This window comes from Silene latifolia, chromosome 2 (assembly GCF_048544455.1).
Source record: "Silene latifolia isolate original U9 population chromosome 2, ASM4854445v1, whole genome shotgun sequence".
In the NCBI taxonomy this organism is placed as follows: domain Eukaryota; kingdom Viridiplantae; phylum Streptophyta; class Magnoliopsida; order Caryophyllales; family Caryophyllaceae; genus Silene; species Silene latifolia.
In genome coordinates, this window is record NC_133527.1 from 153,067,164 (window position 1) to 153,079,107 (window position 11,944).

An 11,944-nucleotide genomic window follows, 5' to 3' on the forward strand; every position below is an offset into this window, starting at 1 on the left:
TTCGGACACACCATTCAACCGAGGTGTTCCGGTGGAGTTAAGCGTAGGGCAATCCCACAGTCCTTTAGGTGTTGATCAAACTCGTGAGAAAGATACTCGCCACCACGATCCGAACGCAGTGTTTTTATCTTTCTACCCAATAGGTTCTGTACCCTATTTTGGCATTCCTTGAATTTCTCAAAGGATTCACTCTTGTGCTTCATTAAGTAGACATAGCCATATCTACTTAAATCGTCCGTGAAAGTGATGAAATACCTATAGCCTTCTCGTGCGGTGATTGACATAGGACCACATACATCCGTGTGTATGAGCCCTAATAGGTCAGCAGCGCGCATTCCAACACCTTTGAAGGAAATCCGAGTCATCTTACCGATGAGACATGATTCACACGTGCCAAATGATTGAAAATCAAAGGCCGAGATAGCTCCATGTTTGATGAGCTGTTTTACGCGTTTCTCATTAATGTGTCCCATACGGCAGTGCCATAGATACGTTTGATCTTTGTCACCAACCTTTAACTTTTTATTCATTACGTGTAATTTTTCCGTGGTCTGATCTAAAACATAAATTCCGTTCATGGAGACTCGCTTGTCAGAATCATATCGTGTAATGAGAAAATGCAAGTATTATTTTCTATTACAAATGAAAAACCAAGTTTATCAAGCGCTTAAACCTGAAATAATGTTTTTGGATAGACTAGGTACATAATAGCAGTCATATAATGACAACTCAAATCCGCTAGGAAGCTGGATCACATATGTCCCCTTGGAGATGGCAGCTACTCTTGCTCCATTCCTAACACGCAGGTCCACCTCACCCTTTACGAGGGGTTCGATGTTTCGGAGCCCCTGCACATGATTACACAGATGAGAACCACAACCAGTATCAAGTACCCAAGTTCCGTAACTTGCGTGGTTAATCTCAATCATATGAATAAAAGTAGAAGAAGAAGACATACCAACGGGTTTAACACGACCTGCCTTTAAGTCCTCATGATAAACAGGACATGTGCGTCTCCAATGCCCAGTCATGTGGCAGTGATGGCATTCCATGTTATCTTTCTTGCTCTTTATCGCGCTCGATGAGTTACTCGACTCACCAGGACCACTCTTACCTGAGCCCGACTTCTTGAACTTCGCCTTACCTACTGCTAGGTTTGCCTGAGCTTTGCCCTTACCCTTTCCTTTATTTGACACAACGAGAACATCCTGTTTCATGCTCCCACTGGACTTCATGTCCTTCTCGGTCTGTACGAGAAGGGAGTGCAGTTCATGGGGAGTCTTCTTCAAATCATTCATATAGTAATTCGCTCTAAATTGCGAATAACCATCGTGGAGTGAGTGAAGTATGCGGTCGATAACAATGTTCTCGCTGATGTTACGATTAAAGGTCTCGGTTTCTCGACATTCTCAATCATCGAGAATGTGTGGGCTAACCGGTTGGCCCTTTTCGAGTCTCGCATCAAAGAAGCGAGTGGTATGCTCATAAGTCACGATTCTCGGTGCTTTCGAGAATTCCTTGGTGAGCGTGGTGAAAATCTTGTTTGCACCATGGGCTATGAAGCGTTTCGGCAAATTGGGTTCCATTGCAAAAATGAGTACGTTTTTAATCGCACCCGCTTCCATACATAAATCATTAAACTTGGTGATTTCAGACTCTAGCCGTGGGACCCGGGTTTGCCGGGATGGGCTCTAATAGATATTTGAGCTTCCCGTCAGCAGCAGCAGCATTCCGTAATGCCGCCTCCCAGTCCGCGAAGTTGGATCCATCATTCTTCAGTCGAGTAGACTGATTCATTTGATTCATGAAGATCCTAAGCCAGGACTCACGGTCCAATGTGGCACTTGGCATTGGGTTATCAGTAGAACCAGCCATTTGTTGTTTAGCAGTTTAAAAACGTGATCTACACTGAAAAAGAAAGAAAAACAAAACGAAATAAGCAACTCATCGAGGTGATTTAAGTCTATTTAAAATTCATTTTAACATGTAGACTCAATGCACTTGCATAATTGATCTCCCTCAAGAATGATACAAGTGATCCCAAGACTCAATTTCTGTAAATTGATAAGCCAACTGTTTAGCTAATTCTTCCGGAAGAACTCTTGGTCGATAGATTTCCGTAAATCCTATCTATAGTCCACCATAGTCACAGGATCGTACGAGTGACCATAGTGTTGAGATAAAATAGGTCAATCGGTTCCAACTTACCCGACGTAGAAGGGGTCATAGTATGCCTACCGACGAAGAAGGGACTCATTGGAGTTTGACCTATAAAGACCGTTCTCAATTTTTGTTTATACGAGGAAGATCCCATCAACTAAATTATAATTCATTTTAAGTGAACGAATAACTAGCGTCTGTCGTGAATGAATTTATTTGGATGATGGCTTTAAAACGTGTGACATGAGAATGTCAATGAAAACTAACTCGTGACCTCTATATGTGTCAGTTTTCATGCAATTATTAGGTGGTTTGGTTTTTAGGCGGAAAATGATGCATATTATCGTTACGAAAAATAAAAATGAATGCAATACGTAAATAAAAATTCCTAGTGTGGCCTATCCTAGTAAAATAAAACACAAAACAACTTTGGAATCCACCGTTGGACCCGAGAAGCTTGTCTTGATGTTCCATCTTGATCCAAGTAGCGGGAGTGAGCATCCGGTCTCCATCTTTGGTCTTCTCAAAAATTACAATTTAAAATTACAAATATAAACCTATTTACATTCTAATTAAAACTGTAATTACAAGTGAAAAATCCAAAACGGAGATACAAGATCTCAAAATACAACCAAGACCGTGTTCCATCATTACGGTAACACGATCTACTAAGGCCACACTAAGTTACAACTGATTGTAAAAATTAAATACGTAATAAAAAGGCATTCACGGCATTCAAGATGAACGATAAATAAAAATGCATCAACTAAAAACAAATTCATTCGTGACATAATTCCGTAATTATGTTAAATTTATCCAAACCACCTTTTAATGATTAAAATTCATGTGATAAAACCGCTTCTATCATTTAATTTTAATCCATTACAATCCGTTACTTTAAATACGCTTTAAAATAACATAATGGTACGTGTGTGAACCGTTTCACAATCATAGCGAGTGTACTATATCCGTATAAAGTACATATTAAAGCCAAAAGAAAATTTAAAGCAAAAAGAATAAATTTTCAAAGCTGTTAAAACGGAAATCCCTCGATCCAGGGACATAAGTGCTCGATCGAGGGACAAAAGGGCTCGATCGACTGAACTGCAAGTCGATCGAGGGGTATGCTAATCAGGGGGTACTCGATCGACTAAACTGGAGGCCGATCGAGGACATATATCAGCAAATCTGCTCGATCGAGTACGAGGACTCCTCGATCGAGCAGTGGGGTTTAGAAAGTGGTCGATCGAGTACAACAGGGACTCGATCGAGTAAAAACCAGACAGAAAAACCACTCGATCGATTAAAAACTTGGTCGATCGAGTGCAAAAGTCTCTGAAAACTTAAAACCCTCGTGAAAACTGTTTTGATGAAACAAAACAAATGCAATTTTGATCAAAACCGATTAAAATCAATTCTTCAAATTTGCAAAACTTGACATATTGTTATAATCTCCGTATAAAACAACAATATGCATAAATCAACGAAAACAACATGAATTAACCGTGTAAAACATGTCACGGTTTCATAAAAACGCAACAGCCAAATCAAAAAAATTTATGCCGTGAGAAAATTTGGCTGATGCCGCACGGTTTTTAAGACAAAAACAATCGTTTCAAAATCGTTTTATGAAAAACACATAAAAAATTTACGTGGCCTCGCTCTGATACCACTTGTGGGTATACATCCGTATAATACCCTTTAAATTTAGGACTATAACGTAAATTTAAACATGTGATTATTGTCATAAAACATAAATACAATAGAAACGATAAGGAACAAGAAATAACCTCGGGTCCTTTGATGCACGGCGTAAAGAACAGAAATCAAACGAGATTCCCTCCTAATTGTTGCACCCAAGACCTTGTCCGAGAAATGCCCTTGTGCTAGAACGTGTTCTCCGATTGCCTTGCAATATTGGGAGAACTTGTTGTGAGGTTTTCGAGATGTGAGATCTGAGTTTCAGAGAGAAAGTGTCTCCAAAACCCTAGTTTATTTTTCCAAAAAAATCAGTTTTTTTCAAAAGGAGAGAATAGCTCTCCTTTTGTTGAGCTCGGCCAAACCGTGGGTTTGCTTAGGGAGGGAGTGGGCTTTCCACTTCCTCCTTATTAAACTCGTGGTCCGACTCATCTCGCTAAATGTATATGACGCTGGTCGATTATAAATGTTATCGGTTATCGGAAATTAAGGCATCGCTAATAATACGGGGGTTAGTGAATTATTAATACGTGTCCGACAAAAACAGTATTGTATAATTTATTCAATATACATTAATTAAATATAAAACGCTTATATTTAATTTTACGAATTAACTGGTTAATTCGCCTTAGCTCATGATATTTAATCCGTATTAAATATAATATCTCAACATCACATATTTGACTAATTACTAGTCAAATAACTCGGACTAACTGGTTAGTCAATTTTGGCATCTACATGACAGTATTTTCATACCGTCACATCTCTCGAACGTATCCTATAGGTGTGACTTTTAGGGACCAGTTGATCACCGCCATCTGTATGACAATAACGTCAAACTTATCTAGCAAGCCAACCGTTATTGATAAACGTGGATCAACTGATAATAATACCAAAGGTATGCCCTTTGATCCTTTTAGAGGTTTATAAGTCCGTGCACTAACTGTTAAGGACACCAACCCCAACAGTCCTGACTGTTACTTATTTGTCTTAGCAAATGAAGTAAAGGCTACATATCGAAAGTAACAGTATTCAGGACGGTTGTTAAAGGAAAACGCAAATGAAGAACAAGTAAACTAATTGCAGCGGAATTAAAAATAACGAGAGATCAACACAATGATTTTTGAATTGGTTCGTCCAACGCTCTAAGGGCCTACGTCCAATCTTGTTTTTATTGATTAGTTAAGTGATCTACTCCGACTACTTAAAATCCTTAAAATAAAAAAGACCAACAACCTACTCCGGATGCGACAAGAGTTCAAAGACTACTCCGTCTAAGGACTCGACACTCTAACTTAGAATGGTTACAAGATCAAGTTTCCTCAAATTGATTCTTAAAAGAATTAAAAAGGACAACTTATTGATCAACGATTCTAGATAAGAGACCACAATACTTAAAACAACAGTAGTGAAGACTGTAACACTTGAAAACTTAGAAGATTTTGCAAATGAAAGAAATGCTTTGAGTTCTTAAAAACAATTTTGCAAAAACAGTTTGAAATTCTCAGGAAAAAAGTCTTAGCAAATAAAGGAGAGGAGTGTTTCTTTTATAAAGAGGCAAACTAGGGTTTTGAGGTCAAGACATTTGATAGAAGACAAATATAATTGACCTTTTCAAGTTTGCACAAGAAGGAGCATTCTTCCAAAGGTGAAAGAAGAAAAGAAGATTTGCATTGTAATCATCCAAAAAGGTCCATGTAAATCAGTCAAAGCAAAGATGAGAATTAAATGAAGACATTTCAGATAATCAGTTTTGGAAAGAAACAAGTTATACTTTCCAAAAGCCAAAAATGATTTGCCAATTTAAGTAAATCCCTTTTGAAAGATGCCTTTGGGATATTCTTTTCTTCATAAAAAACCTTTCATTATATTCAAAATATCAGAAATGTAAACTTCTCAAATAGAAGTCGGTATTTGAATGCTTGAGTATTTTGAAACCAAAGACTTCTTAATTCTTCAAGTGACACGAACTTGAGTAATTCTTGCTTACTGTTGCCTTGATAAGCAGACCGTTGTTGAACATCAGTCTTTCTTACTATTGCACCAATAAATAGACCGTTGCTTAGTAACATACTCCCTTACCCTTACATTAGTGACTCTATTACAACACAAGTCTTGGGTAGCTTTCATCAACATTTCACCTTGAACATTGATTAATTCATGATTAGGGAGATGGGCTTAATCCTGAAATGGAACACTTTGAAACACAATTAAAATGGTCATGTCATCATTAACAATTAGGTTCTAACAAATTCCTCCTTTGATGGACTAATGGTTGATGGTTGGAGTATAACTACAAATAATAGATGGCACAAGGGTGGTAGGCTTCGGATTTTATGGAATCCAAATATTTTTCTGCTTGAGTTCTATGATTATTATGCCCAATGCATTAATATGAAAGTTACTGAAGTTGCTACTGATAAACAGTTTTATGTATCTATGGTATATGCATTTAATGAACTGCAAGATAGGAGAAGTCTATGGGATCAACTTATTAAGTTTGCATCTATGATCAATGGACCTTAGATGGTAGCTGGAGATTTTAATTGTGTGCTGTCTCACACTAAAAGGCTAGGTGGTAAAAGTTTAGATGCAGAGATTGATGAATTCCAGAGTTGTGTGGATGTTTGTGGATTGGTGTATAGTCCTGCAAAAGGGGCTTTTTACACATGGAATAATAAGCAAGATGCAAGTACCAGAGTTTTTAGCAGACTTGACAGAGTGCTAATTAATAGTGATTAGAGTATGATGATGAGTGATTTGTATGCTCATTTCTTACCTGAAGGAACCTTTGATCATACTCCTTGTATAATCAAGAGTTCTGATCAGATTGATACTTTCAAGAGACCTTTTAAGTATTATAACATGTGGGGCAAGGATCACAGGTTTTTACCTAACTTAACTAGTTGGTGAGCTGTTCAGTTCCAAGGCACTAAGATGTTCAAAGTGGTAAGAAAATTGAAGCTGTTGAAGAATCATCTTAGGCAATTTAACAAGGATCATTTTGCAGATATAGAGAGAAATACTATGATGGCCTTGAAACACTTGGAGGCTATCCAGATTAAGATTGCAGAGGATCCTAGTAATGAGTATTGGTTGAATATGGAGAAACAAGCTGTGGAGGAGTACAATACTTTGCAGGGAGCCTGTACCTTGTTTTTCAGCCAGAAAGCTAAGCTTGCATGGAATAAAGAAGGAGATAATAATACAAAATATTTCCATGGTGTTATAAGAAGTACAGTTATCAAAAATCAGGTAGTGAGTGTGAAAGATGTTAGGGGCCAGGGGCATTCTGATCCTCAAGCAGTCAAGGATGCCTTCCTTGAATATTATAAAGATCTATTGGGGACTGCTATTCAGACTGATAAAGTTAACACTCAGATTATCAGAAGAGAAAGGGTGTGTGTTGCTGTTCATCAGGATGTTCTACTGTTACCTGTGAGTAAGGAGGAAGTCAAAGATGCTATCTTTTTTATTCCTGAACATAAAACACCTGGACCAGATGGGTACTCAAGTGCCTTCTTCAAAGATTCTTGGAGCATTATAGGGGATGAAATTTGTGATGCTATCCAAGACTTTTTTAGAACTGGAAAGCTCCTTAAACAGTTGAATGCTACTACCATTACCCTTATTCTTAAATGCAAGATGACTACCCATGTTTATCAATTCAGACCTATTGTTTGTTGCAATGTCTTTTACAAGTGTATCTCCAAAATCCTTTGTAACAGATTAGCAGTAGTTTTGCCTGAGTTAGTGAGTATGAATCAAGGGGGATTTCTTAAGGGGAGGAGTATAATAGAGAATATTATGGTTTGTCAAGATTTGGTGAGGATGTATAACAGACAAGCTTCCTCTGCTAGATGTATGTTCAAGATGGATCTTATGAAGGCTTATGACTCTGTCAGCTGTATGTTTTTAGAAGAGATTTTAGAAGCCTTCCAATTTCCACTTCACTTCAAAAATTTAGTCTTGGAATGTGTGAGTAGTGCTGCATATACTCTTAGTCTCAATGGTTATAATTTTGGCTTCTTTCAGGGGAAAAGGAGACTGAGGCAAGGGATCCAATGTCTCCACGACTCGTCACTTTATGTATGGAATACCTAATAAGAATTATTGATTGTGCCACAGACAAGATGAAGTTTAATTACCACCCTCTTTGCAAACAAATGAAACTTACACACTTAATGTTTGCAGATGATCTGCTGATGTTTTGTAAAGGGGATGCACAATCCATTATGGTACTGCTAAAATGAACTCACTAAAGTCCTGTGCATATTTCAATGGTGTTTCCCCAGGCCTAAAGAAGGATATTTTATTATTTTCTGGGTTCAAAGAAGGTTCACTACCTTTTAAGTACCTAGGTGTGCCTATTACTGCAGGCAGGTTTAAAAATATTGATTGTGGAGTGCTCATTGATAAGACTGTTGAGAGGATCAGAAGTCTAGGGGATAAAAAACACTCCTTTGCAGGGAGATTAGTTCTTGTCATAGCTGTACTGTCTACCATGTATAGCTACCGAGCTTCTATGTTTGTTTTAACTAAGGGTGTCATGAACAGGGTAGATGCCATATACAGGAACTATCTGTGGGAAGGGAGTACAGATAATAATAAAGCTCCATTGATAGCCTGGCATAAAGTATGTGTGCCTAAAAAGGAAGGGAGTCTTGGACTCAGATTAAGCTCAGTCTGGAATGTTGCTACTATTAGAAAACTGGCCTGGTGGTTGTCAGTGAAGCCTGATAAGCTCTGGGTCCAGTGGGTATATCATGTTTATTTAAAGGTCAGTCCTGGCAATCATATTCTCCATCCTCTGATACCAGTTGACACTGGATAAAGGTATGTCAAATAAGAGACATTATCAAGGAGGGATTTATTGATGGGAATTGTAGTATTGGTGTTGGGGGCTACTCTGTCAATGGCTGTTACAATTGGTTGAGAGATAAAAGGCCAGAAGTGGTCTAGCATAGATCTGTTTGGAACTCTATTTCTCCTCCCAAGCATTGCTTCATTGTTTGGCTGGTCTCAGGTCAAGCTTTAATGCTGAAGGAGAAATTATTCAGATTTCAGGTCACAACTGATGATGCTTGCTGTATTTGTGCACTGGCTACTAAAAGTCATCTACATCTATTCCAGGACTGCATTTACAGCCAGAAGATCTATAGTACTCTTGCTGTGAAGCTAGGTACTGATATGGGTACGACTAATCAGCTAACAAATAATCAGAAGAAGAAGGTGGAGCAAGCTGGGGAAGCAGGTGACTACTGTTGCACTGTTGGCTGCCTGGTACTTGATATTGAATCAGAGAAATGAAGCAAGGCTATTTCTTCGGGTGTTAAAACCAGATTTGGTAGCTGCTCAAGCTTTGCTTGCTGTCCAAACTAGGCTACATGTTAGTTGTACTAAGCTTATTACTACTAAGGGTAGGATTTTGTTGTCTAGAGTGCAATTACTGTAATATCAGCACTAAAATTGTGTGTTCAATGAGTTGTTTGTAATGCGGATTTTGATCGTTAATGAAAAGCTTACATTTTAACAAAAAAAAAATTCCTCCTTTGATGATGACAAGCCCCATAAAATAAATGTTCCTAATAAGTCCCCTTCAATTGGTCAGTCCAAGATACATCATAAAGGTAACAAAAATAGCAAGGTAAACTTACGAGTCTAACAAGTCCTTGAGCAAAAAACTAACATACTTAGGTCATCACAAAGCAAGAGATTAATCAATGAGCAAGTAATAAGAACATGAATTTTCCCCTTTTCCCCTCTTGACATCATCAAACGAGTAAACTACTATCCCCGGACACGGAATAATCATGCATGATACGTCACAGAATAGACAACCAAATTTGCACATAATAACAAGGTCAACATAAGCAAAGTTTACATATGATTTCAAACATATGTTCGCAAAAGTTAAGCAAAGTTTAATAATAAACCACTAAGAGAAATAGGAATAGTGGGCGCGGGGTGTAAGACAAAACAAGGTAGTTTTTGGGTTTGATACGGGAAGGGGATGGGTTTAGGGAGAAGAGTCCTGGATTCCATCTAATTCATCATCATCATCGTTGGAACGAGCTTTGGGATCCTTGTCTCCATCATCAGTCTTCACTTGAAGGATATTGGACACAATGTCCACTTCCCTTTTCAAAGTGTCAAGAGTGGACTTGATAAAGTCCATATCAGCAATTAGGCTCTTGAGACTTACCACTTCCTCCCTCAAATCCACAATGGCAGCAAGAACACTAGAGTTGTCCCAACTACTATTCACGGCCACACCCTTGCTAGATGACACCTTTTTCAGAAACCTTACCCTTTCCACTTGGAATAGTCGTTAGACGACCCTTGCTTGTTCGCAACATCATTTTACCCAAATTTCCCGAGGACATATGGTCAAACATACTTTAATACCCCACACTTTCTTTTACCAACACTCCTTTCTTCTGAAACATCTCAGGAATCCACATTCCATATGGTAGGCGAATTTGTTTGGTGTATTGGGAATCTCGGATTTTAGCCTCTATCATGGCAAATCGCTTAAACATCAGACAAGGGAGGTTAATTTTTCGGTGAGAGACCAAATGATAGACCAAATATTGTTGGGAAGTGGACAATTTCGCACGGTCGTTGGAGGAGTATATTGTGCGACTAAGCAGATTAAAAAGCAGTTTGGCGAGAGGCGGGAGTTCGGCAGGGTCAGCGAGTTGGAAAGATGGGGAGCATGGGTTCATATCTTGGGCGACAGCCATATGGGAGGCATATTCAAGGACATGCCAAGTGTTTTTGGCAGGGGTAAGATCATACCCCTCATGAGGGATATTTAGAATTTTGGCAAAGTGAACCAAAGACAAGGAGAACGTCTTACCATTGACCTTGGCTGTTAGAGACTCTCCCAACTTGAGCCTTAACCGCTTCCTCAAACCCCGAAAAAGCAGAATCGGAGGTAGACCAAGATGAGGCATACACTCTTGGAGTGTGAATGACCTCCTTAAAGATTAACCGCGCACACGCCTTTTTGATTGGCGGAGAAAGATTGCTTGCCTCAATTTGTGTTTGACGATGGTCGGGTCCCATTTGCCGGCTAAAGAAACCGGATCCGTGTATGAGAGATAGTCTCATTTCTTGTTTGCGGGTGTTCGTCCTTTAGGTTTCTTTTTTGGAGGCTCCTTCTTCGCCAATTCCACATCCTTTTCAACCGATTCGATTTATTTTTGAACATTGCTTTCTTTCGAGTGAGTTTTTTCAGATCCAACTGAAGGGTTACTTTTGGAGCTTGTGTCCTCCACAAATTAGTGTGATAACATTTATAAATCTCTTATAGGTTCACAAGGGTATACTTCGTATTTTATCAGTTGATTAACGATTACCTAATAACGGTTGACTTGCTAGAAAGTTTGACGTTATTATCATACTGATGGCGGTGATCAACTGGTCCCTAAAGGTCACACCTAATGGATGTGTTTGAGAGATGTGGTTATGGAAATGTAATCACATTGATGCCTATATGACTAAACAGTTAGTCAACGTGTTGATGAGACGATTATTTAATGCCTATTAAATAATATTAGCTGAGACGAATTAACTGTCAATTCGTAAATTGAATATAATGTTATATTTAATTAATGTATATAATGTTAGCTTGGACGAATTAATATGTTAATTCGTAATTAAATGTAATCGGTTATATTTAATTAGCAAGTTAAAGTATATATTATACGATATTGTCACAGACCGACATTAATAAATCCACTGCAAGCTGTTGTTTGTAGACTTATTAATACGGAATGATATATATGACAATTTATAAATAATACATTTTATACATATTGTATACTACCAAAATAAGAAGATTTAATCTCCTCATTTTGGGTAGGTAGAAAAACTGAAATAAGGAGGATATTCCTCTCATTGTTTCGGGAAATGGGCCGAAAAATAGTAAAAAAATTCTACCCTATTTCTCTTCCTCATACACGGTTAAAGGGGATGAGGGAGTGGATTTTTCTAACCTAATTTTTCTAACCTATTCTTGCCTCTCATCTAAAACACAAAAACCGAAAAACCCTAAGCAATTTTATAGAAATTGGGGATC

General features: G+C 38.2%; 1 protein-coding gene across 1 annotated transcript; it reads left to right on the forward strand.

Annotated features, from left to right (window-relative positions):
• Positions 1–6,252: 6,252 nt before the first annotated feature.
• Positions 6,253–9,168, forward strand: LOC141641476 (uncharacterized). The gene is made up of 7 exons (XM_074450134.1): positions 6,253–6,300; positions 6,385–6,579; positions 6,781–7,765; positions 7,894–7,947; positions 8,154–8,638; positions 8,695–8,779; positions 8,885–9,168. The coding sequence occupies exons 1-7, from the start codon at positions 6,253–6,255 to the stop codon at positions 9,166–9,168; spliced, it is 2,136 nt and encodes a 711-aa protein (XP_074306235.1).
• The last annotated feature ends 2,776 nt before the right edge of the window (positions 9,169–11,944 follow it).

What these genes read in the sequence shown, in the direction of transcription:
- LOC141641476 (XM_074450134.1), top strand. Translation starts at nt 6,253, where the DNA reads ATGAAAGTTACTGAAGTTGCTACTGATAAACAGTTTTATGTATCTATG. An exon ending in TCCACGACTCGTCACTTTAT is followed by an intron (nt 7,948 to 8,153) that starts GTATGGAATACC and finishes GTGTTTCCCCAG; the next exon opens with GCCTAAAGAAGGATATTTTA. An exon ending in TATATCATGTTTATTTAAAG is followed by an intron (nt 8,639 to 8,694) that starts GTCAGTCCTGGC and finishes CACTGGATAAAG; the next exon opens with GTATGTCAAATAAGAGACAT.